Here is a 23,118-nt window from a genome sequence, read left to right as displayed (position 1 = left end):
TTATAGAACTAAGGGGAAGCTAATAAAAGAGAGAAAAGGAGAGGGACTAAAACTGAGCCCTGCTGTACCCCGCAAGAGAGGAGCTGAGGAGGACTCAGTCACTACAGCTGACACATGAAGTCCAGCCTTCTAAATAGGACCTGAACCACTCAAGCGCTATGCCCTTGATGCCCATCCACTGTTCCAAACGAGAAATTAAGGTCAAATGCAGCAGTTAAATCAAGAAGCACAAGAATAACACAAAACGATCAGTTGTCAATCACTAAAACGATATCACAGACCACTATTTACAACTGCAAGAACTCATGGCCCTACAGTGGGGAAAAACCTCCTTAAGTCAAGGAGGGACAGCATCATATGGAGAACCTGAGGGCTTCAGATGACCAACAATCTTCTGTAATAAAGACAAAGTCACAGGCTTAAACTCGTCAAAGACATTAGAGCAGAGGACAGAGACTTAAGAATCATATGCATGAGTTGATAAACGAACCCTGGTGGAAATAACCTTATCAATAGGAAAAGTGAAGACATTTTCACAAGCAGCAGAGGAGGCATCAATACAGACTGTTACAGTTTGACAAAATGTCTGCGATTATAATTTCTTTTAGCATCTTTCATAGTTTTTTGATAATTATGCCAGCAGTCCCTTAGTATTTGAAACGACACATGCAAATTGTCCTTTTCCCATTTGCAAGCAAATTGTATGGCACTCATGTTTGACAGTACGAACCGTGTCTTTTAGCCATTGCATCTGATTTTCAAAGAAGCTCCAGTTTCCATAACAGTTTGGAAGGTAGAGTGCAACCATGAGCTAAGCTCCTCTGAATAATTACATATAGACTCTGGTATAGCATAGTTCTGACCGAAAACGGATGCAAACTGAACAGCAGTGGAAGAGTTGATGCAACAGGGCTGAGCAGCAGCGCAAGGTGCAGCTGTGTTACAGGCAGAAGCAATATCAAGCAATACAGACATGGTCAGAAAATACTGTGTCACAGTTCTCAAGAATTCAAACAGGCAAACCAAAAGAATAAGACCAGATTGAGTGTGTGTCCATGTTGCTGTGTGGGGGAAGACACTGACTGCACAAGATTAAAACGCTCAATAAAATATAAAATGTCCTTTGTCATTAGGTTTTCAGGACAACACACATTGATATTAAAGTCCCAACAATAAGTACGTGATCGTGTTTAGGCATGATATCAGCCAGAAAAGTCATTTATAAAGACCTTATGGTATCTGGGAGGCCAATAGACCACTGCACAGAGCATTTTGTGAAAGCGACCAAGCTCAAATAAACGCAGCTCAAAGCTGCTGAACAAGGATGGTAGCAATAATTGTTTACATTTGTTGACATTCTTATAAACGATTGCTATTCCTCCTCCTCTTCCCGATATTCACAGGGAATTTAAATAGGAGCAATAATTTGGTAAGAGTTCAGAGGAAAAACTGGACTCACCAACACCCCAATCCAAACCCTTGGATGTAAAGAAATCCTTTAGAATTAAAGTTTTATTTGCTAGCGATCTAGCATTCATCAGCCCATTCCTGACCGCCGGTGGGTCTGTGGTGCTGACTTTCAGAGGAACCCAACACAGAGGCTGCAGGTCTCGCAGATTTACCCTGCGCCAGCGGAGGCAAGGAGAGCAGGGGCCGCGGGGCTGGATCACCTCATCTGGGCTGATGACAGGTACCAGCCAGGCATCGATAGGGTCCAGCAATCACAGAGAAAAAGAGGTGGGGCACCACTCGATACTCAGTCCACGAATCAATGGAAAAGTGTGCTCCAGGCAAACCTTTACCCTCACCAGCCGACCACTGCGTTTTCCTTTGCGACGGTGGCACTTGCGCAGGGGATGTAAAGCCAGGAGGCAGCAGAGATGAACTGGAATGCCCAATAAGAACGGGGCAATGTCATTTGTCCACCATAATCAAACTATACTAAGTCTTTGGCAGAATGTCAAAGATCCAGTAGTGTTTGTCGATCATACACCAATAGAGACTCAACATTTTGAACCGCAAGTGACACAAACAGCACAAAACCAACACAGCGTTAGTAGAACCAGATGGTGAGCCACACACACACAGCCGCCATCTTGGATGCCATCAAGCAAATGTCTGTTGCTGTGGCAACAACAAAGTCTCATAAACAATGCAGGTGTTTTGTAGTTGGATATAAAAGTGAGCGTAAGTCTTCGTATTCTCCTGGCATGAAAGCTACCAAAGACGGTTCACTCCTATAATGGACTGATAATATGCCTTCTAAATGAAGGAGCCAATCGCTGATTTATCTGCTGAGTAAAGTCATTGCATCACTGCAGTAGCCGTTATAAGTTCCGGATCCCATAGAAACCCATAGAAATGCACTTGTGCAGTCATAAGCATGTTAAAACTGCACATGTGCATTGGCTTGTCTAGTCTGAAAAATAAGCTTTTATAACACAGTTTAACTACATTTCATGGGACAGTTAATTTCAGATTTGGTGCTGCTTTGGAATATGTTACTTAATTGTTTAAGCAGTTTTTGAGATTTTAGGATTCGCCCAATCATTTAGATAGGACTTGGTCTTGTTGGAGCTGCCTGGAGGCGTTGCAAATATGGCCACTTGAAAGGGACTTTGGAGCCAATGAGGACGCAATGTATTAGTTGTGTTTTTGATGGTAACAGCCACCGAATACACAAAAACAGAAGAGAGGGGTGGGGTAAGCAGTAGCTCATCATTTATATAGACGTACCAAAACGGCTCGCTGTGAACAGAGCTGTTTCTGACTAGATAAAATGGGTGTTGTTTTACATGACCATTCAGGAATTTTAACCAAAGTATGTTGTAGGCATTTTCAAGGCCCTAAAGAATCACACCAACTTGTGAAAAATGGGCATCCGATATCCCCTTTAACAACACTATAAATACTTTTAAGAATATATTGTTTCAGAACATATTTTGATACATTCATCACCAGTGCATTAGGAAGAGCTAATAAATTACATTTCACCCAATAGCAACAGACATACAATTCTGAAGTTTGTATATAACGATCTTAAAGTGAGCAGTTTTGAGTTTCAGTTTACTCCGGTGTAATGTGCAATTCAGTTTTTTCTCTTCTTCTTTATTTATTTAAACCAAGTATGCAACCACAGCCTAATGGTTCAGGATCCAGATCATTAATTCAAAGGTTGAAGGTTCAGTCTCAAGAAGGTCTGATCCAGGACCTGGAGAGTTACTGAGATCTCAAGCCAGCATCTGAGTGCTCCTGTAAGTGCGGAGGACATACCGATTCTCCTGTGAAACACTCTTTATTAGTAGTAAACATTAGTAGTGTGCATAGAACTTTAGTCCTGTTAGATAAGTAAGCAAGAATATGGACACCAGAAATAAAGAGGTGTTATTTAGATTTTTCTCGTATTATTTAATGTTCCTTTGCATGACAAATGAAAACAATGTGTTCTAAATTCAGCTCACAATATCAGATATTTAATCTCTGATGACTGTATGGAATCAGAATCTGTGCTCATCATACACTGAGATTTTCTTTGAAATTGGTCAACTCTTCTTAACGACTTCTTAACATCTGCAGACTCATTCTGACTTTACGAATTAGCGTCGAGTCATCCATATGTACAAAATTTGTAAAAAAAAAAAAAAAGAAAAAGTGTATTATATTTCAATCTTTAGATGACAAAATATATTTTTAAGTATAGCACTAAAATACTTTTGATGTGTTCTAAATTCTAAAGAAAATACTGGTTAAAATTAACAAAAAGCTTTGTGCCTTTTTTTGCTTGCTTGGTAACTTGATACCTAATAAAATGGTATTTAGACAGTTTAGCTGTGATTTTAAGTTTCTAAATAGTTCTTTATAATGTATAACTTCAATTGAAATATGTTAAATATTTTTGGCAACAATTCACAATTATGCTCTAGTCTATTCATTAGTTATTGCATTGAACAACAATGAACAAAACTTCAACATTTATGTTAATGTTCATTGCTACACATACTATGCATCTCCCATTTGCAAGGTACATAGATTAACTATAGATAATGTATGAACAAACATTATTATTTTTAATAATTAAACAAACCTAAATTAATACATGCTCCTGAGGCCCAATTCATGTTTACAAACTGAAACTTAAGTGTTATAAAATAGGTGTTAAAATAACTGTATTTTTACATTACATTTAAATATGCACATGTAAACGGTGATTTATGTTTCAATGTAATTAGTAAATTAGTAGTGTTTATTAACGTAATCTGAATAATTCTAAAACCATACATATATATAAATAACTGAACATAATAATGTAAATCCCCAAAATGAATGTCTATTGGGAAGTACTGTTAGTTAGAAACTATTGCATTGATCTTTTCTTCAGTGAGACTCTTGAAACTGTTTGTAGTTGTATGATTTTCTGACCAGTAAGTAGCCACAGAATGCTAAGCATGCCACTAGATGTCATCGTTCTGCTGCATGCACAGTAGAAGTGTTTGTGAGGGTCAGTGAAAATCTGGGATCAGTCCATTCATATGTGACCAAACTTAAAAACAATTAAAAAATTATAAAAATAATCACTAATAAGTGAGTATATAAGTACTACTGGAGCAAAACCTAAAAAGTTCCCTCCCTGGCAATTTAAGTCTCGAGGCAGTCAAAAATTAATAATTTAATTATATATATATATATATATATATATATATATATATATATATATATATATATATATATATATATATATATATATATATATATATATGAGTTGTTTATGTATGTGATTTGCATTAGTCTGTGAAGTAACAGTGTTTATAATTGTATTTGGATGGACATAATGCACACATTAATGCAGTGATGTGCTGTAATTTTAAAACAGGTTATTTTAATACATTATATTTAATACTAGGTGGTAATATTTCAGATAAGCCCTGTACCAAAAAACTGCAAGTAAAAACTAAATGCACATGTTACTGCCTAAAGATTGTAGTACACTGCACAAATGTTCGATCTGCACAAATTTGACAAGATTAGGTTTCAAACTGGAGTTGTTCATGTATTACATGCTTGGGATCACACACTACCAACGACTTTGAAGTTGTTCCAAACACAACACACTCACTCACACAGAAACACACTCAAGGAGACACATGGCAACTGAACACAATGTGTTCTCAAAACATGTTTGATATCCTCCCGCTGGACAGATTTGCAGTGTGCAGCTAAAGAAAAATAAAAAAAATTGCATATTCTGTTCATGATACAGTAGGTGATTTTCGGGGAAATTAATCTTCTCCAATCAGCAGACTGGTTTTGACTTTCAGCAACATAGTCAACTTTTCCAGACTGTAAACTAGGGCAGACTTGTATGAAGTATTCAGTGGGTGGCCTAGAAAAATGTTGCAAAGTGGACCAGACTTTGTGCTGGAGGTCAAAAGACTGTCTGTGTGATTAAAAGAATAGTTCACTCAAAAAAGAAAATTTGCTGAAAATGTACTCGCCATCAGGCCATATAAATGTAGATGAGTTTGTTTCTTCATCAGATTTGGAGAAATGCAGAATTAGATCACTTGCTCATCAATGGATGCTCTGCAGTGAATGGGTGCCGTAAGAATGAGAGTCCAAACAGCTGATAAAACATCATGATAATCCACACACCACTCCAGTCCATCGGTTAACATCTTGAGAAGTGAAAACTTTTATGTTTGTGAGAAATAAATCCAACACATTTTTAACTCTACAATTCATAATAATAATGCTCCCTCTATTAAAAAAGTCCAGCTTCCAGTCAAAATCAACAAAATATGTTTAGATCTGTTTTGGATGGTATTCTTTGGTAAACAGTGCTTGATCTCTCTCCTGATTCAGACAAGACCACTTGTCCACCAGAGAAAGCAATATCATTCAGGACTCCTATTTTAGCTGAACGCAATAACGTCTAATTGATGGATTTATGAAGAACTTGCAGCTTTTTATTTCATGAGACACTAATTGTTGGATGGTAGTCATGTGGATTACTTGTGGGTGAACTATTCCTTTAAACAGCTTGACTGATGTAGATGCTTTTTTTTCTCAATCACATGCCTTTACTTTACATTGAGCATTTTATACCAACTTCCAAAGTCTTTTCAGAGTCGGTGCTGACATTTCAGAGCGCATGTGATGCCAGGGTCAGGCGATGGATCTCGCTGTGTCATAATATAAACAGTAGTATTTATTCACACTGGGTATAAAAAGGGGATGGAAGAAGAAGCAGCGTTATGAGCTCTGAAAACTGTACAGCAGCTGTAAGATCTTTAGTTTTGAATACATGACTTAAGATGGCATCAAATCAATTTTAAAAGTGTTTTTCAACTGAAAAATCAAAATACTATTACCCTGCACATGTGACATTATTCTTTACTAGTACTTCCAGGTATAATTTAAAACATTGTATCCAAGTGATTTGTGTGCAGTAAAGAACACAGAAGAGCAACCTTTGCCTCCTCATGTCCTTATAAACCCATCAGTTTTAATTTCTCAAGTCTCACCGATGTTAGAACTGTTCCTCATCCTTTTCTTCACTACATTATAGAGCCCCTCAGTTCAACCTGTTGCTATGATGAATGTCGTCCCAGGACCCCCTGCTAACATGAGACTCCCACCTCCAGCCATGATCACAGGAGCCTTCCCTCCTCCTGGGTTTAACCCCCCACAGATGCCTGCAGGTACTGCCTCTTCTGAAAGACACGACTGCCGTTTTCAGGAAGGATGCATTTAGTTGGTCAACAGTGGCAGGAAAGACATAATGCTACAAATAATTCTATTTCAAATACATTATGTTCTTTTGAACATTCTATTCATCAAAGAGTACTTAAAACTAAAAAAGTTGTGGTTTCCACAAATATATTGAGCAGCACAACAGTTTTATACATGGATAATAATCAGAAATGTTTCTTGAGCAGTGCTTCATCATATTAGAATGATTTCTGAAGATCATGTGACACTGAAGTCTGGAGGAATGATGCTGAATATTCAGCTGCGCATCACATTTAAACGAATAATATTTTATAATTTAATCTTTTTTATTATTATTATTAAATAAATATAGTCTTGTTGAGCAGTAAATGACTTTTAAAAAAAATCATACTGACCCCAAACCTTTTTTTCTGTGTTTAGATGAATCGATAGACCTAGCATTAAATAATAAAACATGAATTGTTACCTTGTTTTAAACAGGATTCGCTCCTGCCGTCCCGGTGACCTCTCTGAACCCCGCAGGTCCTCCTCCATCCCTCACAGGTATCTATCGACTCTAACTCAATGTACACTTCAATTCAACATGAAATCAAAATAATACAAAAGGAGCCATGTTCTTGGTCAGATTGTAAATAAATGTCTTGTTAACGATTCATCAGTACACATAACTCCAAAGAAATCATAATGCTTTTTTAAAATCTTTCAAATTGTACTAAATACTGCTAATGTTTTTTTCTCTGTGAAATCAAACTCTGTTCTGATACAAAACCAACTCAGTTCCAGATGCATACAGTCAAGTGTATCTCTTTAAAACTACATTCATATTCTGTTTTACCTGGCAATATTTGGAAACTGGACTTGGTTGACAAGTATAGAAAGTCTGTCTGTAGTTACATGTGATGTTTTTGTCTTTTGCATTATCAGAAACCGCAATCGAAGAACCTTCAGATGAATCTTACGAGGCTCCCAAGAGTCACATGGACCTGACAGGAGCTCAAGCGCTCAGTCCACCGCCTCATGGGGGGATTCTGGGGCCCAGACCGGGACCCCTACCGCCACACGCCCCTGTGGGACTCCGCCCACCCTTCATGCCTCCCTTCGCTAATAATGGCCCCCGTTCCACCCTGCCCCCTCCCACTTTGCCCCCTCAAATGATGCCCCCTAGGGGCCACAACCCCATGTTCGGAGAACCCCCTGTGAGCCGATTCCGGATGCGCATGATGGGTCCTCCAAGACACGAGTTCCCCCGTCACAGGCTCCCAGTGGGTCCTAGAGGAGAGGAACCGCACTGGCGAGATCAAGGTCCTGAAAGGGGCCCGGACAGATTCGGAAACGAGCCACCGTTTCATCGGGGTGGATGGGGAAGGGGCGGCCCTCGCGGACGAAGTCGGTTTGGAAACTGAGTTGCGTGTTTTTTTAGGGCACTACTGACTTCATCTGAGACTGGACTGTGCTAAACAGTACTCCGTGTCCTCGTGAAACAGGAATACAGAGAAAACATTCTACGTATTATATACAGAGTCCATATGAAAAGAATAGACACTGTTTCTGAAAGTCCACATCTCTGGATATGAGTGATGGTGCTCTCTTTTCTACATGTCGTCATGTTCGTTTGAGTAGGCGAGACACAACCAGGGATCATATATTATGAAATTCCCATCTCGCTCCATGCGAAACCTTCAATGTCTGTTGTTTTTGGACGGTACACTCACGACCACAGACTAATGTTAGAGATCTAGTGTAACATGTTCAGTGTAAATAGTCCAGATTTGCACATTTCACAAGTGTTTAACTATGAAGAAATAACCTGTAGAAACCCATCTTCCGTTCTGTATATTTGGAAGTAGTATTTACTTAAAAACTAATGTAGGCTTTCAGGAAAGAAGAAAAGCGAACCCCTGACTTTGGTAGAGTATCATCTTCAGCCGGTTCATTTTACGAAGCTATTTTTACTTGTTTTTTTTTGTTTTGTTTTTTTCTGTCTTACTGGTTTATATTAACATGCTAAAACAAAGACGAGTAAATGTTGTGGCTACTTAAACTGACTTTGTTTCTTTGTAAGGAAGTGTATGAGAATGCAGAATTGCGGTTCTCTCAGTAGAGGGCGCTATTCGTCAAGACTCAGACATGAATCATGTCAGTCTGGTAAAATGATCAAACATTTTTCTTAACCAGGGTTATTAAAGCTAACTAAAAACATTCAAAAAAGTTACTTGAAAAAACATTTTAAAACATTTTCTTTTAATTAGTTAATTTTCCGAGGCAACATTTTTTTAGTGTAGTTTAACTTGAATAACTAAAAGTAAAACTGAAATAAAAATTAACAAAGTTACTGCAGCTTGAACTAAATTAAAAGTATACTTGAACTAAATTGTAAATATTAACTATATTTAAATTATTAATTTGAATATTAATTCAAATGTTTAAGGCAGGTACAGTTGAATTGTTCCAGAAGGTTCCAGCACAATCCGTGAGCGAACAAACCAAGCCATGCATTTAATATTCATCACATTAGATGTGATTAATTGCGTCTGCGTTCTTAATAGATATTTCACTCAAGTGCTGTTAATGCACATAAAGCCAGGAATATATTTTTTTTTTTTGTTGCAAAAACAACACATAATAAATTTAAGAGAATATGTAGTAATATATTACTAATGTATTACTACTGTATGCTCATACTATACTATACTAATATAATACTTTTAATAATGATTTGTTTATTCAATAATTTATTAGGTAGGCTACGGTTTTATTACAATTCCCTTATTTTGTGATGACTTGTGTAGTGTAATAATCAAAATATAAAACCATTATTAAATAATAAAAATGTAAATATGCACATCACTTGATTTGCACGTATTATTCTAGTAATAATAATAATAAAAAGAAATAATTCTAGTACTATAATTCTAGTGATAATTAAAAAAAGAACGTAATAATATAATATTAATAATATTTATTATTATATACTATTTAATTATTTTGTGAGGATTATGTGTTTGTAGTGTAATAATTGTAACCACTATAAAAGTAGGAAATCATAATTAATACACATTTTTTTTAAATGCGCATGCATTGAGTAAAAATTGTTATCCTAGTGATCATTATAAAAAGAAATAATTTAAATTCTAACACTGTTTAAAATATATTTTTTGCTCAATGGATCAGCATGTGTCAAACAAGTGTGTGCGCGCGCACCACGGTTACAGCGCGCGCTCCTCCCTTCAGCCGCGAGCTAAACACTGGAAGCGCGTGTGCGCGCCGGAGCGCCGCGTCTGACAGCAGAGACCCGCTGGATGCCATGATGTTTCACAGTCACCTCACACGCAGGACCCGCGCGGAATTATGACAGGTATGTTCACATAATAACACACATTTATAGATGAATGGCTTTATTTTGTGTGGAACTGCGATGAGGCGGCAGAAATGCTGAAGCGCGTGACTGCGGCATCACTGGAGACCGCACGTGCTGGGCGAGAAATGTTAATTGACTCGCTGTAATTGTGTTTGTTTATCAGGACTGCGTGTTTTTCCAAAACAAATAACGGCTGCGTTTAGGTTAACGTTAGTGGTTCTCAGCTAACGTAAACCGCTTTCGGTTCCCGCCCTCTTTCTAACGGAAATTCTGTCAGAATTAGAAAGCATAATAATAAGAATTTACAACATACTACAATAAATAGCTAATATGTTTTAGTAAATAGTTTACTAGATTCCCATGTAAAATATAACAAATTAAAAATCTGAAAACTTTTACTTTATCCAGTAGCATCTTATTTGATTATTCACGGATTCATTTTTTCACCATTATTTTTCCAGACTTTGTAAAAATTCGCAATATGAATTCTGTGCAAATTGTTTTACGATTTCTCTCGTAAAACCAAAACATCAGTGTATGGTTTTAAATCAAGTAAGTTAAACCTTAAAATAACCTTTACTGGATGCTCTGTATATGTTTTAACAAAAACGTTCCTTCAACATTCAAACAACATTAGTTTATTGTTATGAAAAATAGGCGTTCTTATAAGATTATCACAGAAAAACTTTTTTTAACGTTGTGGAAATGTTAGTATATGGTTATTAGAAACAAAGGATTGTTCCTAAAATGTTAGGAGTTGGTTCTCAAAAATAACCAGACGTGAACCATGTGGTAACATTAAGGGAACGTTCTTAAGTTCCATCATATGCTTCTATTAGAGTTCTGCTGGTAATTATGGGTTATGTGTTTTATTTTCAGCAGTTAAAGTCAAACGGATGCATTTGAGATGCATCAGATGTTTGCGTGTGTTATGAATTCGTCTGCAGGATGCTCAGTCAATGCCAAGGGCACGAGCTCCCGGGGACCCTGTCCTTACGGCCCAGAGCTCACTGTACACGGCCGTGACAATCCATCATTGCTTGTGTCATTTGTGGTTTTTCCTCTTGAATAAATGTGGCGAGATTGGCTTTTCTTGATGTGTGTGATGGCCTGACCCCTGCTGTCTAGCATCTGGTGCATTGATGCTCAGAATATGTGCCACATGATGACATGCATTGGATCTTTCTTGATTAAAAATGGATGTTTTAGTGCATTTCCCTGAATTGATCAAATGCATAAACTATGCATAATATTATTTTATTAATACATTTAAGTATTTAATCTCATGATGTGTTGCGGGCCATTATTATGGCTATTTAGTTGCTTTAATGTTCTGGGTAGTTGTTAGGTGGTTGGTCAAAAGACCAACCCAAAGTTTATAATATTAAGATATGGCTCAAATCCCTGCTTCATTAGGAGACTATGGCAGATTTACATCTGTTTTATTTGATTAAAATAGCAATATTTACATTGTTTTTTTTTTCCACCTATAGGGCAATAATATTAAAATCTGACAATATTTGGCTATTTCGAGATGATGCATTCAAATTTACCCGATAATGTTCTTGCTTGCTTGGGCATTGATGGTTCCCACAGGGTGCAATAGTGCCCACCCACTCCTCTGGAAGTATTTATTCCACTCAATTTTCCCATACAGATTTTATAAAAGGGTTTCGTTAAAGGATTATAAACCAAAAACCAAACCAACCAGCTACAAGGTGAATCACAACATTAAAAACTTTGGATTTTAAGCAAAAAAGTATTTATAAATCTGATTAAAAAGTTAAAGGTACAAGCCTGTGTTGGTCTAAGTAACGTTCTAATAATGTTTGCAAAAATTATCAAATGGAATGTTTCCATAAAGGGTTAGTTCACCCAAAAATGAAAATTCTGTCATTTGAGACAACATGAGGATGAGTAATTATTGACAGAATTTTCATTTTGGGTTGAATTGACCCATTAATGCTTGCAAGAATTTTTTTTTTTCTAAAACATAAAAAAAAAATTATGTTGTGAACGTTAAGAAAAAATTCTGAAATAATATTTTAAGTTTACTGCAAAATATGCATGTATATACAAATATAAGTCTTTTGAGAGTGTAGAGAGACCAACTTGTTTCATTCGTGGTGCTTCATGGGACTCTGATTGGTGTGATTTTTATATACAGCATCATGGGTAATCTAGTTTTCCACAGAATTCATCTTTTGAACATGATATTTTAAGAATATGTTGGAATAATGTGTGATAGTTTTTCAATTATCATTAAAAGTCCGTTTTCCATGGAGAAAGTGAATGGAATTATTATTTCCCGAACCTGACTGTTGAACTTTATTGTGTCAGTTATAAAATGAACGATTGACCAATATGTTCAGGCGTTTCCCAAAAGTATCGAAAGCTTAAGTAGATGATAGAGACTATTGGTGCCAATGGTTTCTACGATATAAGAGAAGATACGATCTCTGATGCTCTGAGAAGAATGAAAAAGAGAGATGAGAGGCGTTGGAATGCATTGATATGCACCAGTCAGCCATATGCTAAAATAAACAGCTGTATAATCACCACTCATTTAGAACTCATACATATTATATTATTACAGTTTTTGACCTGTGTTTCATAATGCAGTCTTCTACTGATGCCCGTAACCCTTGCTATTCCAGCTGTCGTGGATCTTCTTTATCATAATGTTTGTGTGGGCCTTTAGTGGGATCTGTATATTAATAGCAGGGTTTGTACAGATCTTGATGTTTGTTTTGTGCTGCGATAAAACATGCCAAGTGTAAAGACTCCAAATATGCATATTTTAAATCTTCCCGACGTGAATTATTCATATCATACCCACCTCCACAGAATTGTTCATTCACTCCAGAAAAGGCCCAGTATAAATGGAGCACTGTTTTTGCTGAGACAGTTGGTTTTGTGTTTGTTTATAATAAAGACAGCGGGATTCACCGACCGCAAACGGTCTTCATTGATTTACCGTCAGCAAAAAATTCTGAGGGTGTAACGTGAATTATTTTGAACTTAATCGTCCTTTTGTCTTTGAACTCTTTACAGTGCTGAATTAAGCGTATTGTTGATCCTTTTTAGATGCTTAGGCTATGATTGGTTAAATTCAGCGAAGTCTTGAATTATTATCTCTCTATATGTATACTAAGTTGTCTTAGTTTATGTTTGTTAAGGATAGAATATGTATTTGTATTGCTTAACTTTATTGATTGGTGTGCAATAACTTATTTTTCATCTGGCAAAAGAATACAGTAGATTTATATTGCAGAAGTTGTTCGCCCAAAATTAGCTGAAAATAAACTCCCCTTCAGGCCATCCAAGATGTGGATGAGTTTATTTCTTAATAGAAACAGATTTGGAGAAATGTAGTATTACATCACTTGCTCAACAGAAGATGCTCTACAGTGAATGGGTGCCATGCGAATGAGATTCTGATGGCACCCATTCACTGCAAAGGATCCAAAGTCAAACATTTGCTTGAGAAATTGTGAAACCTCTAGTCTTGATTTAACTTGATCTGCATTAGTCATTGCTTCCAGTGATTCATCTGTGCAGTAGTGCAGTTGTGTTTGCTCAGGAAATGAAGCGATCATTTCTGAGGTTAAACACTGGCTTGAGTCCAGGCTTCAATTAATTTGATATACTTTGAATGGAGGGAGTCCAGACAACATGCCCACTTGAGTGAGATAAACAAACTGCTTAAGAATGTTTCTTGTTGCTTTAAATGGCCCTCTTTGTGCGTAACTCATCTCCATTGCCTTAATCACGGGCTTATTGCCAGAATTGTCCTGTGAGTGTTATTTGCATCTTCTGTGAAGAACAGCGGATTACTTCTTCTTCCTCATACAACATGGGTACACATCACGTTTCTGGTTTGCAGCAACTTATTTGCTTGTTTGATCCTGCTGTGCTGTTTTAACTAAATCGACGTTTTGTAATCAGATTATTTGTGTTCAGGACATGTTGGGTGTCCCATGTTTGGACATGTGGCCATGTCTCGGGTTATTTGTTTTGAATATTTTCTGTGGACATGGTATTACGAGATTCCCAGGATTTGTGAAGGAATATCAGCGCTATGACGAAGACATGTCATGGTACCTCTGCCTACGTCGCGTGTGATATTTTCAACCTGATTACGTATTAGGTGAAGTCGTGGACACGCATCGCAGAGCAGTGCAAGCTAAGGTGAGCATTTCTGTTTATAAAGCATATACATTTTTGTATTTATTTATTTTTTTTAAATTGCGATTGTTTCACTAGATAAGACCCTTATTCCTCGTCTGGTATCGTGTAGAGCCATTTGAAGCAACACTGAATCTATAATTTTGACCTTTAACCGTTTGGTAGCCATTGAAGTCCACTATCCTGGAATGTTTTCATCAAAAACCTTAATGTCTTTTTATCTGAAGAAAGAAAGACCTTAACTTAATCTTGGATCACATAGGGGTGAGTAAATTATTAGGAAATTTTAATTTGAAAGTGAACTAATCCTTTAAACCTGTATTATGACAATAGTTTTTTGCAACAAAATTTCAATATCATGATAATACCATATACCATGATAAAAGCATTAACGATTAATCGCAACATGAAAGTTTAATACAGGCATATCCCATATATGTATATAATTCTGTGAATATAATTACGGTCTATAATTACAGAATCATATATGTATAGTGCATAATATATGTAATATATTTATATTATATTCAGTATATTAATGTATTATTATAAAACAATTATTTGAATATTTCTCAATTATTTATGAATTATAAAAATTTTTTCAATGCATTTAAAAAAAACATTGAGTTTGGTTAGTCCAATGTACCCCTGCTTCACCTTCTTCTTAGTTAGTGTTGTCATGTTCCATATTTAGTCTGTTTTTCTCATTTGTGAGCTGTTGTTCTGGACGTTGTGAACCGTGTGGAGTTGGACTCTCACCAGTCCTCATGGCTCGATGGTTTGTCCCAGATACTCAGAGCTTCAGATGACCCAATTAGATGCTTTTACTCATTGTGTTTCTGAGAGTGACACAACACGTGAAATATGTATTACAATACACCTGCGCTCATATTTCGCCGTGCAGGCTTTAAATTACAGTGCATGTGGAACTCCACCTGATTGGCTGGTTTCTCTGCCCATGCACACCTGATTGGTTCTGATCTGTTTTAAATCTTTAATTGGTTTGATTTATGTTTTAAATCATCCATCTCCTCTCACTCTAGTCCTGGAGAGGACAGATGTGAGGGCTTTGCATAATTAACCATGCATCTTTATTTCTGCTGGTAATGGATGCTGGGAAGGAGAGGGCAGCTGCTGAGCCAGCGTGGCTGAGAAAAGACATGCACGCCTGCACATGCAGGGTCTCGGATACACATGGATAATCTCTAATCCTGATAAAAATGAAGGATGAATTTGTCAGGAGGGGCGACTCAGGCTCATGGCTCTGGGAATGACTCAGCATCCTCTGCCTCCATTATAACACATCTACTACGACTGATGAACCCACAGAGCATTGTGGGGAAACTGAAAGTGGGTCTTTTAGCCCAGACGTATAAACCAGGGCCATCCATCAGTGCTGTTAATTATGCAGGAGATAAATGATCCACGTAACTTTAGCATGACGGAGGACAGATGCTGAGGAGAAATGTCACGGTGTAGCTATTCCGTATTTAGCATATCCAGCCTTATCTGAGATCTGATACACAAGTAAATACACCAGCACATGTTATTGTCAGCCTGATGTGATTGTGTTTCCTAGCCCTGTTTATGAAAACAGACAGATGCTCCCACTGAAATGAAACTCCTATTTCATTGTTGTTGATGAGAATTGGCTTCTAGCTTGGATGATATATAACTGGAACATCAGTTTATAACTAGTTTGGTCATTGCAAGGGAAAAGTGCCAGGATGTTGTGCTGCTGAGCTTTTAGGAAATAATTTTCCCACCTTTTTTCATGCATAAAAATTCTCTTTAAAAAAGAAACATTTAAATCTGTGCAATGATGTCTAGGATTAGAATATCAGAAGTAAGTCACAAGGGACATACGAGGCACACAAAAGGCAGTTTCCTGTGAATGGCCCTGATTTTTTTCACATCGTTTTATCATTTTTATCCACTGCACAGATTTTTCCTCTGAAATCAGCACATTGTGTATTTTTCTGTTGAGGGAATGAGTGATTTTGCTAAATCAGGTAATGTTTTGCATGTGGCTGGGAGGTTTTCTGGATGATCTGAACGGAAGGATTGACTGTCCCTCAGTTCAACTCTGCCTGTGTTCACCATTTATTTTTATTACGGACGCAGATTGTCAGTGGGATTGTGATGGCACAGAGGCATTTGGCGCAAATATGGAAATGCATCATTGCTTAAGTGGGACCGTTTGATTTGCCCTGTATTTGCAGAACAACGACGCTCGTTTATTTTATGTCACTAGGTTGAAGGAGTAAATTACCCAAAAATAATATTTCAATTTTTTTTTCTCACTCTCATGTCATTCAAAACTGTTTCCTGTTAACTTTGCGTACAAGACAAAAAAAAAATGTTTTTTATTTTTATTTTATTTTTTTATAAAAAGGACTGTCCATGTCTTTCAAAAAATCTTTAACAAAAAAAATATACAGGTTTGATATGTTTTTATTTTTGGGTCAGCTTTTTGGTCTTTTAAGGAATGGTTCACCCAGAAATTAAAATAAAAGATTTTTTTTTTTTTCACCTTCAGGCAATCCTTCATCAGATTTGGAGAAACTTTGGATCCTCTGCAGTGAATGAGTGCCGTCAGAATGAGAGTCCAAACTACTGATAAAAACATCCCAATAATCCACTAGTTATCTACAGCACTCCAGTCCATCAATTCATGTCTTGAAAAGCCAAAAGCTTTGAGTTTGTAAGACACGAATCCATCATTCAGGCTTTTTTTTTTTTTTTTTTTTTACTTTAAACTGTCACTTCTGATCAAAAATACGAGTCCATAATAACATTTCCTCACATGGAAAAGTCCATCTCCTGTTCTCCTCTCACATCAAATCCACCCACATATTTGTTTAGAACAGTTTTGGACTGTTTTTGCTTGTAAACGGTGCTTGATCTGTGCAGGTTTCTCTCCTTATTCCGACGATATGACTTTTTCACTGGAAAAGCAATATTATGGATTATTTTGTATTTGTTTCTTACAAACACACGGCTTTTCATTTCACAAAATGTTAACTGATGGACTGGAGTGGTGTGGATTACTTGTGGATTATTGGGATGTTTTTGGACTCTAATTATGACGGCACCCATTCACAGCATTGGTAAGCAAGTGATATAATGCTATATTTCAATCCAAATCTATTGCTGTGAAGACATAAACTCATATGCATCTTAAATGAACTGAGGCGATTTTATTTAAAACATTTTTTGCCAATTTTCATCTTTGTGTGACCTTTTTTCTTTAAGACAAAAATTGTTGACCTCAAAATCGCTCACCAGAGCAGCTTACCTTTGTCCCGCCACACTGTGCAGTAATCAGCGTGCAGTCATGCAGCCTAAAGTCACGTGACTCTGCAGAAACCCCCCCTTCCTCTGGTGCTGGGTGTACAATCATGATTGTAGAAGAAGATCAGCCCACCTCATGCCAACATATCATCGTTTGCCTGAGCGTTTACATGACATGTTCTGGCTAGTTTGCATTCAGAGAGACAGACTGCTTTGATGTATATTGGAGAGAAGAAGAAGAAGGAGATGAGATGGAGTCTGCTGGGGATCTTCACTAATGATCTCAAGTATGTTCTGGCCAATCCCTTTCATCTGGTCCCTTATACTAAGCCTGACTCTCTGTTGTCTCAGATCGAGCCTAGCAGGACTGTAATAAATATTTCTTTTTCTTCTTAAGCCCTGATTGAAGTGAGGTATGGCCGGTGAGAGCCCTCTACTCCACGCTTATTCTACATGTAGTTGTACCAGAGAGGGAAAGAGTGAAGATCAGATCCTAGTAAGCCAACATGCCGGGGATTTATTAGGGATTTGAAGAAGCAATCTCAAATATTGAAACGTATTTAGCAGCTGTTGCTTCCTAACAAGAATCTTACAAGTTCAATCCAGAGTTCCTGGAACATCTGAGTCATCTTCTCAACCCTTTTAGACTCTCAGAATATAGACAAAAATATACAATCACTGTAGTTTTTTCTTCATATTTAATGTAACAAAGATTATTCTAAACGAGTGGGTATAAAACATTAAGTAATATTATACACATTACTGTTCAGATAGTTGGGGTTTAGGATTTTTATGAAGAAATTTAATATTCTTAAACATTAATTTAATATAAAATTTAAAATAACTGTTTTCCATTGTAGTGTTTAAAATGTAATTTATTTCTGTGATCAAAGCTGTATTTTCAGCATCGTTTCTCCAGTCAGAGTCACATGATCTTCAGAAATCATTCTAACATGTTGATTTTGTGCTCAAGAGACATTTCTGATCGTTATCAATGATGAAAAAAGTTGTGCTGTTTCTTTTTCATGATTCTTTGATGAATAAGAAGTTGAACGGCATCTATTTGCATTTATTCATTTGAAATAGGTTTTAAAAAATGTTTGAATAAAAATAGCATTTTTTTCTTTATTTTGACTTAAAAAATGTTTCATATTTTAAACATTATACATGTCTTTACTGTTACTTGAACTGACCACAAACATTTGAATAGTCCATTATGTATAGATTTATGCATTTAGCAGACACTTTTATCCAAACGACTTACAGTACAATCAGGCTATAAATTTTGTAATATTTTTATAATTTTTTTAACCAGTATCTGTGTTCCCTGGGAATTGAACCCATAACCTTTTGCGCTGCTAACGCAATGCTCTACCACTGATAACAGTGGTATAAAGCTATAAAAAATAATAACCACATTTAGAAATAGTTTTATTTTTAACTAAATTTTTATATTTATTGCAGTTTCACGTGGACTCGAGTCGGCTGTATTATGGTTGACTTGATCACAGATACTTTAATGTCTACTTTTTAAATGATAGATATAGTAGAAAGTGATAAGAAAATATTGGGAAGAATCACAAGCCAGACTCAAACCTGCACCACCTACACTATCAACACTATGACCTTTACTGCGATTGGTGATACTTAGACTTGGGGTTGAGCTAAGTATTGAATTTAATCTCTTTATGCAGCATTTATGCAACAGGCATTGATGACAGCAGCCAATTCAGTTTTCATCTGCTGCTTGATTAAAAAATTGGGTTGAAAATGTTTATTCACTGAATGGTTGCATGAAATTATTACAGGACTATCCGACTGTCTTGATAAGACAAAACATATAAATCATGCAAAGCAAACAAACGCTTGCGGTCACATGAGAGGTGCAGTGTTTCTCATCCCTGTCATGTTTTATAATCAGACAAGAATGTGATTCCCAAGTCACATCATGTTTCTGTACATCTCTTTGCTAAGCCAGGGCATTGTTTCCAGTGTTATGAATATGTATTGTCTCTGAACGTGATTCCAAACAGCTGTGAGTAAATTTGGAGTGCTTTTCTGTGCTTCTGGCACGTCGATGACTTTAAATGGAAATCCCAGTTAGGCTGCTAGGTTTAGAGTCACTGAAATATTGTGGATTCAGGAACAGTACGCAGCTTCTCTGTGTGAACACTGATGTTTTTTGTCTCAGTTGGGGATGCTTTATTGAATTCCTCAGTGACTGACATCAGAAAACCTAATGCAAACACGGCAGACCGCGAAGGTAAAGTCCCTGACTGTAGAAGAAGACTGCCTCAGTTTGAAGAAGGATATTGCGTTTGCTTGTCCTTCATTATTGTGGTTTGCTGGTCTTAAGGGTGATTCTCTACATGAGCCGATTGAGGGCTGTTTGGTTTGTTTTAAAGCATAATGATGAAGTTTAGCACAGGTTTGCACACAACGGTAACATATTATTAAGCATTTTATATTTAATTTTTAATAACTTGTTATATTGGATTTTAACAGTCAAATAACTGATGCAGTAATTTGTGCTTCTGCTTTTATACTGAAGGGGCGATAAAGATACCTTCCGTTTTTTTGCCATTAAACCAGGTGTTTTTGCTATAAATGTATAGACATAGGACTCCTTGATTATGAGAAAAATCATAATAACAATTATTTTGGTCATTATTGTAATCACGATTATTCAACATGATTATGAGTGGGCCATATGACCAAAAAAATTTATGATTTATTTGAAAACAGCGATCAATTTATATGAATAATCTAATTTAAAATAAAACAACTTAGTCTTAATTTTAAGAATTAAACTTCATTAAAGATAAAAATTCCTTTAGTTAAAAGCAATGAGTGATTTCTGTTTAATATGAAGCACACCGTCTGCAGAAGGACCCTGCTGTCACTTTAAGAGCCGCCTGGATCAAATTTACTGTTACACACATATTTACATTCTCAAGTGTTTGCATTCATTTATTACATAACCGGTGAGGGTTTATGTGAAAAACAACTAAGCGCCACATTTTTTTGCGTGTATCTGTCCATTTAGGCACACACATAGTGTTAAAATAATTTTTTGTCCTTGTTCTGTTCCATTTCTGAGTGCATCACAGAAATCCTCCCGAGGAATAGAGCTTGTTCTTTTTAGAAACATGAATGAATCTAATCCACTTAAATAAATCAAGTTCGTCCCATTTTGCAAGTCATGTTACACGATTTTACTGATTTGCACATGAAATTGGGCTATTTCTAGAGGAGGAAAAGCGCGCCACTAGAGGGCAGAATGGGGATGCAATAATCATTTAACTCGATTTTTGTGTTTTCATAATCGTTGGAGGCTGAAATCGAAACTGTATTCTCTAGTATCAAACTTTCTCTCTAGTAGTTATAGCTAAAGAATCCTTAGCAGTGCTGAGAATGCAACATGTACTCATTGTGAATTAAAAACACATTATAGAACGTGATGTTTGAAATGCACTTTGCTCATTTAGAAGAAAATTGAGGTGTTTAATTTTTAGTGAATTATGCTTTTAGTTTTTTATGCTTTTTTTTGTAGTGAAATAGATATTTTCTTAAATACATCAGGAATAATGTACAGTAAGTGAGTCATTTTCGCAGAATAAACCCAAATATGAGAAGAAATTCAGGAGCATTGAATTCAGCCTCCTCCTTTTTACGTTGGTTTGTTGCTGAACCTCTATTTTGCATTAATGGTCATCTAACTAAACATTATCTCAATTATCACGCAACTACTTAATAAAGAAATGAATATATGGACAGCAAATTATTTTATTAGATTACTTGTAAGGACTGTGCAAAGACAAAATATTTTTGTGTCTAATGCTCAAGAAGCCTGCATTTATTTGATCCAAAATACAAGGAATTTTTTAAATTGTTATTGCAAATTAAATTAAACGTTTTCTATGTGAATATATTTTTAAAATGTAATTAATTTTGGTGATGCTTACTCCAGTTTTCAGTGTCACATGATCCTTCAGAAAGAATACTAATATGTTAATTAACTGCTCAAGAATTTGTATACGTTTAGAAATATTTTGATAATTTTTTCATGAATAAAAGTGTTGATTTAATTGTTTCTGAGTAATATATTGTGTCAAATATGGCATTATTTATGGTTGCAGCTAGGACTGTAGCTATCGAATATTTTAGTAATCGAGTATTCTACCAAAAATTCCATTAGATTCATTTCAATGTTTTCTTGCTTAATTAAAGTGCAATATTAATTATGCAAGAGACAATAAGACTCCTGGGTCTCTTAAATTAACAACTAAGTTTCCTTTTTTAGAAAAAATATTTTTATTTTTTAAATGCATAGAATGCAATGCATACATCAAAAATAAACATTTAATTATTACCCATTGTTTCTCTGTCTGTACTTGTACTGTGAACAATGACAATAAAGTTGACAGATGAATTAAGTGCATTTAAATGCCATTCAGTTGGGGTTTTAAATAAAGCATTTTCTGAGATGCACATTAAACATTAAACACATAAAACATTAATTTAATTTATCTCTTAATTATTGAAAATTAAGCAAACTTAACTTTTTGGTACTAACCCGCAATAACTAAACTAAACCAGACTTTTATTTTGACAGGTTGACGTACCTTTACAGTTCAGTGTATGTGATGTGATGCTAGTTTTACTCAAATCAAACGGTCAAATGCTCATGAAGTGACTGTCAGAGCAGTTCAGGAGATGTTGTTCATGTGTTCTCCTCTTATTTAGTGAGACAGCAGACGCTGAAATCACCGCGAGCGTCACGCGCGCTTCAGTATGTGTGATAAAGGAAGATGCTTCTGCTCCATTTGTTAACACAGACATGCAGAACATGCAGCATTCATATTTAAAAAGACGGTTCCGGCTTCATATTTACAGATATTAGTCCATATCCTGATTTGATGTAAGTGCAATGATCTATTTTAGATAAATCCATTCAAAATTTGGCAAATTCCGTACCATTCCGCGTTAAACTGTAAATTACGTTTTTATGACTGGATTCTGCGATTCCCTCCGTGAAAACATAGGGCCCTAGTTGTGGTATGCCAGCGCTATCTTGCAATGGACACAACCCACGACGTTCTCTTTACGTTTGCCCGCACGCTCAAATCAAAACACTGCTGACTCCTGAGTCTCCTTCCACTTTGTGGGTGACGTAAACACGTTGCGTCACATAAAAAAAAAAAATTATTGCGAAAGAACCTGACGTGAGATTTAAAATAAATTAAAAGAGGCTTCGAGGCAGAGGAATTTGCCTTGATAATTTTTTGTAATCGAGTTACTTGAGAAATCGTTTCAGCCCTAGTTGCAGCATGCTAATCACTTCAGTTTTGGTGTGACTGAATTATTAAGAAGAATATCTCCTTCAGCAATAGGACTTTCTGTCTGGAATTGGGGTCACCGAGGTCATTTCCAATTCTGATACTATATAATTATTATTTCACATCCCAACATTTCCATATTAAAATGGCCTGAGGATCTGAAGCATCATGAATACTAAACTGCTTCATAATAGATCAGCCCCTACTGTA

At 36.2% G+C, this 23,118-nt stretch overlaps 2 protein-coding genes across 2 annotated transcripts in view; both read left to right on the top strand.

Moving 5' to 3' along the window:
• Positions 1-8,770, top strand: part of scaf4b (SR-related CTD-associated factor 4b) — a 34,160-nt gene extending 25,390 nt beyond the window's left edge. The window contains exons 17-19 of the mRNA XM_026281675.1: positions 6,566-6,698; positions 7,210-7,272; positions 7,654-8,770. Coding sequence (XP_026137460.1) covers positions 6,566-6,698; positions 7,210-7,272; positions 7,654-8,132 — 675 coding nt within the window. The 3' untranslated portion in view covers positions 8,133-8,770. The remainder of the gene's footprint in view (positions 1-6,565; positions 6,699-7,209; positions 7,273-7,653) is intronic.
• Positions 8,771-9,970: 1,200 nt separating this feature from the next.
• The window catches only part of LOC113114726 (T-lymphoma invasion and metastasis-inducing protein 1), a 70,797-nt gene continuing 57,649 nt past the window's right edge, over positions 9,971-23,118 (top strand). Inside the window, exon 1 of the mRNA XM_026281664.1 lies at positions 9,971-10,084. The gene's annotated coding sequence lies outside the window, so the exon portion shown is untranslated. The remainder of the gene's footprint in view (positions 10,085-23,118) is intronic.

This window comes from Carassius auratus, chromosome 15, assembly GCF_003368295.1.
Source record: "Carassius auratus strain Wakin chromosome 15, ASM336829v1, whole genome shotgun sequence".
Taxonomy (NCBI): Eukaryota; Metazoa; Chordata; class Actinopteri; order Cypriniformes; family Cyprinidae; genus Carassius; species Carassius auratus.
Note: the sequence above shows the minus strand (reverse complement) of the source record. Positions and strands in the feature narration are given on the sequence as shown.